The sequence below is a fragment of the Helianthus annuus genome, chromosome 2 (genome assembly GCF_002127325.2).
Source record: "Helianthus annuus cultivar XRQ/B chromosome 2, HanXRQr2.0-SUNRISE, whole genome shotgun sequence".
Taxonomy (NCBI): domain Eukaryota; kingdom Viridiplantae; phylum Streptophyta; class Magnoliopsida; order Asterales; family Asteraceae; genus Helianthus; species Helianthus annuus.
The window spans coordinates 37,996,160-38,002,320 of record NC_035434.2 but is presented as its reverse complement, the minus strand read 5'-3'; the positions used below and the strand labels follow the sequence as shown (position 1 = coordinate 38,002,320).

Sequence of the window (6,161 nt, the reverse complement as noted above, 5' to 3'; positions counted from 1 at the left end):
AAAGATAAGTACTTGAAAATTTAAAACAACTAAAAATGATTGAAATATAAACCTCCTGTGAAAAATATCTAACTGTTTAAACCACGAAGAATCAACTTCCACGAAGAACTGATACTCCACAAAGAACTAACCTACGAAGAATATGCTCCACGAACAACCTATTTCAACGAAAAACCAGGGTTCTTCGTTGACAATGGTTCTTCGTAGGGGTTGGTTCTTCATCGGAGGCCAACTCACGAAGAACGGTTCTTCGCCTTTAGGTTCTTCGTCGATGTGGTTTTTCCCAGGGAGGTTTTTCATTGAATGGTAGGTGAAAAGTTACTTTAAAAAGCAGAATCTTATCCCTGAAACTTAGAAAGTTGTTTGGTGAATGACTCAAAATGGTTAACATTCGAAAAATTCAATTTTTAGAGAAAGTACAAGAATATCCTTCAACAAAAGGAATATTCCGGTGACTTCTCCGGTCAAACCCTTGCCGGAAAAGTTTATTTTCGAGGAATGAATCTACTAGACTCACAAATAACTAAACACATGGTTATGGAACACATAAAAAACTAAAGAATTTCCAGCATGTGGTTTGGGTAACGGGTATATATTTTAGGTAAGCAACATGGGTATTACCTAATTCTGCATTTGATATAAAGTTGCATAATATTCTTATAGATAAAGATTGTGTCCTAAGATATCTGATTTTGGGCTTGCGAAGCTATGTCCAGAGAAAAGAAATGTTGTATGTATATTGCGCCCGAACTATTTTCTAGGAACTTTGAATCTGTATCCCACATATCAGATGTGTACAGCTACGGGATGATGGTGTTAGAAATGGTGAGAGGGTGAAGAAATGTGGTTGTTGATGGAAAATCGCTGAATCTTCCAAGCTGATTTTCCCCCCTGTGATTCAACACTGGGTTGAGCGGGCGTACCCTCCAGCCGAGGCGGCATACGTGGAGGGGTTGAACAACGAAGATCTGACGAATTCCTCTATAGCGGATTCCGTGAGCCAACCACGAAGGCTGGTAGAAATCCGGCGTAGATGGATGCATGATAACACCCAGCTTCACCAAGAGCTAAAGGATGACAAGTATCGCTTAGAGAGTCAACTTCAAGCTGTTGGGTTAAGGGAAGCCAGGTTTCTGTCAGAGAAAAACAAGGCTGAAGATGATTTGAAGAGGGTGACTGCCCACCTTGCTGAAGAACGAATAATGTGGGCCCGCGATATGGCGGAAAAGGACCGGGTTCTGGCTCAGGCCAAAAATGTACAGGAAGAATTGGAGCGTAAGGCTATAGCGGAGGCCCAAAAGGTGAGACTCGAATTATCTACACAATTGGAAAGGTTCCGCGTTGACAATGATTTTGTGTCTCAGGTTCAAGAGCGATACCAGGGGTTGACAGCTGAAGTAGAAGCTTCTCATGCCAAAGTACGACTACTACAGGCGGAGCTGGATGAGCGAGAGGGAAAAGTTAAGGAGCTTCAAGACCATTGTGATTCTCTTGTTACCCAGAATAACAGGCTTGCTACATCGTCTGCTTCACGACTAAAGGAGGTTGAAAATGCGTTGGCCCAGTCTAACGCCGAAGTGGATGACTTGACTAGCCAGCTGGCGGCTATTCGGGGTGACAGGAATTGGTTGATAACCAATGGCTTGGTGGGGGCGTTTGAGTATCTCCGTGAGTCGCCCCCCTTTACGACGCTGATTGATCGTCTGTCTGCCGCTGCCTAGCAGTCCGGTCATCATGATGGCGTTTACAAAGGCTATATGGACTGCCAACAGCTAGACAAAATAACTCCTGACTTTCATGCTGTCAAAAGTAAGCTTCAAAGTGACATGTCGACTGCTCTCGAAGCAGCATATACCGAGCCATTGCCCTGTTATGGGGATTTAATGGATAAAGTGAATGAAGATCTTGTTATGTACTTTTATGGTTTTACAAATGACACTGTTTTACTTGGGTTTGGTGCAAATATCTGTTTTGATTCGACAGACGTTTTAATGCTAATGTCATGATTTCTAACACCGCCGTATTTTAAAAGTGTGGCAATGTGACGTGTAATGATTATTTTCCATTAATGCCTCTAACGTCATCACTGTCAAGACTTTTCGACCCCTCTATAAATTGACCTTCCTTTTCCTTATTTGATAGTTAGACAAGATGGAGAGAAAAAGGTATAGACAGCGACTTTCCGAAATCTTTGGAGTCCTGGATGCTGCAGACGGCTTACTTCAGTTGCAGCTTCCTGTAACGAAGTCGATGCTGTGGAAAAGAAGGCCACTCCCCAACGTTGTTGCGGCCCGGGCGAATCGAGCCTGTAAAAGTGTTGTTCCTGAGAATCCTCAACCAATGGATTCTGGTTTGCTGTCTTTGTCAAATGATGCTTTGACAGAGCTTATCCCGGTAGCTGATGGTGAGAGGGTGAAGAAATGCCTATTTGTTTTGTGGCGGTTCGTGTATCTATTACCAAGATACCCGCCGTCAGCGCTGTGTGTATTAACCCTATTACTTTTGTAGTTGAAAATATTTCGTGTTTAAGGGTATTGTTTGTAGTTTTACCGTTTTATGCAGTCGTAGTGCGATGGTAACTTATGGTAAAAAACAAAAGTGAACGACTTTTATTAAACTTGAACTGAAATAAAACGAAAGGACACCGCTGTGGGTGGGTTACACTTGTGTTTTGGAAAAGGGTTCACTCTTGCTGTTAGGAGCAAGACCTTACAAGTAACATTTCGGTAATTGAGCGATGTTCCAACTACGTGGTACAGGTGTGCCATCTAGTCGAGATGGGCGATAGGCCCCTTTACCCAAGTCTTCTTGAATGACATAGGGGCCCTCCCAGTTTGGGCCTAGCTTGCCCAAAGGTTCCATCCTGCTTGCTTCGTTGTCACGCATAACATAGTCGCCTATTTTGAAAGTCTGCTTGGCCACTCGCTTGTTGTAGTATCTTTCCAATGAATTCTTATACTTTGCTTCGCTGATTGCGGCTGCTTCACGCCTTTCCTCCAGTAAGTCTAGGCCTTCCCTTAAAGATCTATCATTATCTTCGCCCGTAGTGAGGCGGGGTAGTGATGGCAGTCCCGCTTCCACGGGTATCATTGCTTCCGCTCCATAGGTTAGGCTAAAAGGGGTTTCATTGTTGCTCGTCTTAGGCATTGTTCTGTGTGCCCAAAGGACGTTTGGTAATTCTTCCACCCATGAGCTTTCCTCGTGGCCTAGTCGTCTTTTAATGCCATCCAGCAGGCTTCTATTCGTCCGCTCCACCTGGCCATTCCCTTGGGGGTGCGCTACTGATGTGAAGATTTGTTGGATTTGGAGGTTGGCGCACCATTATTTTGAAAAACTCTATCTGTAAATTGTGTTCCATTGTCGCTTACCAGGTATAGCGGCAATCCAAACCGGCATACTATGTGTTCCCAGAGGAATTTTTTGGCGTTATCCGCCGTGATTTTGGCTAAAGGCTTAGCTTCCACCCACTTGGTGAAGTAATCAACGGCCACAATTAAGTACTTTAGCTTTCCGGGAGCCGGCGGGAAAGGTCCCACGATATCAACGGCCCATTTCTGGAAAGGCCATGCTGCTGTTACTGGTACTAGGCTGTTCTTGGGCCTTATTGTTTGAGGAGCGAATTTCTGGCAACTACGGCATTTCCGAAGTTCTATCACAGCGTCTTCGTGCATCCCAGGCCAATAATATCCTGCGTTATGGACTTTGGCCACCACCGCCCGGGGTCCGGCGTGAATGCCACATAGACCTGCATGAATCTCGCTGATGAGATACTTTGCTTCTGTTGGGGAGACACATCGTAACAGCGGTCCCAGGTAAGACTTTCTATATAGGACGGCGTTATTGACCTCATATTGCAACGCTTTTGTTTGTATCTTCTGTGCTTCGCCCTTGGCGGGAGGTAGCTCCCCTGTTTCAAGGAATCGTAACACCAGAGTGTACCAACAAGGTTCTTCCGCTGCAACGGCGGAAACATTCCGCGGTTCGATTGAGGGTGTGTGCAGCGTTTCGACTTTGACTTCTTTTTCCATACCTGAGGTGGCGAGTTTGCTGAGAGCATCTGCTATCTGGTTCTTACTTCTATGTATGTGATTGAGCGTGACGTTATCAAAAGAATCCATGAGTTCCTTTGTTTTCGCCAGGTATTTTGCCATTGATTCATCTTTGGCTTCATACGTTTCCTTTACCTGATTGTTGACCAGTAGCGAATCAACATACGCGTCTACCCTTGCTGCTCCCATAGATTTCGCCATTCTTAAGCCTGCTAGTAGTGCCCCGTATTCCGCTTCATTGTTAGAACATTCGAAATCGAAACGTAAGGCATACATCAGCCTGATCTCGTCTGGACTTACCAACATTAAGCCGGCTCCAGATCCTTTTCCACTTGATGACCCATCGGTGTATAGTTTCCAGGTCTGCCGGGCAGTGCTGGATTCTGGGATGTCCTGGACGACTGAGTCCACGATAGCTTCTCCTTCGGGGATTTCGGCTAGAAAGTCGGCGATTACTTGTCCCTTAACTGCTGTTCGTTTCTGGTATTCAATATCCAAAGCACCTAGTTCAATTGCCCACTTGGCCAATCTACCAGAGATCTCTGGCTTGTGCAGGACTTGTTGAAGTGGGAAGTTGGTTAGGACCTGTACGCGGTGTGCTTGGAAATATCTTCTCAATCGCCGCGTGGCGTGTACAAGTGCCAAGACCAGCTTTTCCAAAGTCGGATATCGCGTTTCGGGTCCCGCTAATACCTGGCTGATGTAATATATTGGTTTTTGTCTTCCGTCTCGCTCAACCATAAGCACAGCGCTTACTGTGGTATGAGCTGCCGCTAAATACATCTTTAACACCTCATTGGGCCTTGGTGCTGTCAGCATGGGTAATCCTTCTATGAAGCGTTTCATGTCTTGCAAGGCTTTTTCCGCTTCGCTGGTCCACTTGAAATTTTTCTTGTTGAGGCAATCTTTCAACGTTTTTATGAAAGGCAAGGATTTTTCGGCATGCCTTGCCAGGAACCTGTTGATCGCTACTAGCCGTCCATTTAAAGCTTGGGCTTCCTTCAATGTTCGTGGGGAAGGCATCCGCGCTATGGCGGCCACCTTTTCTGGGTTAGCTTTGAAACCATCTCGGGTGACAACTACCCCTAGGAACTTCCCTTCTTCCACCCCAAAAGAGCATTTCTTCGGGTTTAGTTTAATGTTATACTCTCTAAGCCTCTGAAAAGTTTCCTCGATGTCTTCTAACATTTGCTTTTCTTCCCTGTTTTGGTTACTAGGTCGTTGACGTAGACCTCCAAATTTCGTCTGATTTGTGTTTCGAACACCTTGTCCATGAGTCTCTGATAGGTAGCTCCGGCATTTCGTAAACCGAAAGGCATTTTTGTGTAACAGAAAATGCCCACATCGGTGTGAAACGCCGTTTTTTCTTCATCTTCTTTCTTTGGACATCTTGATCTGATGGTACCCTTTATACGCGTCTAGAAAACACTTATATCTGTAGGGTACCAGGGAATCGACCTTTAAATCAATTTCAGGCAGCGGGTATGCGTCTTTGGGGCATGCCTTGTTTAAATCTTTGAAATCAATGCACATTCGCCACGTTCCATCTGGCTTTTTTACCATTACCGGGTTGGATACCCATGTATGGTATTGTGTTTCCCTAAGGACTCCAGCTTCCACCAATTTTCGTACTTCTTTGACAACCGCTGCCCTTCGGTCTGGGGCCATATTGCGTTTACCTTGTGCGACCGGCTTGACGCCCGGGAGCGTTGCAAGTTTGTGTTCTGCTTTATCACGGGGGACTCCTGTCATGTCAGAATGTTCAAAAGCGAAGATATCAACATTTCTTCTTAACAATTGCTTCAGGTCGTTTCTAATTTCTGGAGAAAGGGTGTCCCCGATTGTGACCATTTGGTCCGGATGGCGTGTGCTTAGTACCCACCTTTCTGGACCCGTAGCTCCGGTGGGCCCTTGGCGGTATCTTTTGGTACTTAATACCTCTCCAATCTTGTCACGTAACACTGTTGCAATACCCCGCGGGGTAGGAAACTTCATGAATCCACGTGCCATGGAGACTATAGCATCCAACTTTCCCAGGGTGAACCTTCCGATAATCACATTGTGGTATGACTCAGCGCGGACCACAAGGAAGGTTAGGAGTATGGTTCTTTC

General features: G+C 45.5%; 1 protein-coding gene across 1 annotated transcript; it reads right to left on the bottom strand.

The window, feature by feature from the left end:
• Positions 1-3,278: 3,278 nt before the first annotated feature.
• LOC110880629 (protein NYNRIN-like) lies at positions 3,279-5,237 on the bottom strand. Its single transcript, XM_022129114.1, has one exon. The coding sequence runs from the start codon at positions 5,235-5,237 to the stop codon at positions 3,279-3,281; it is 1,959 nt and encodes a 652-aa protein (XP_021984806.1).
• Between the last annotated feature and the right edge of the window lie 924 nt (positions 5,238-6,161).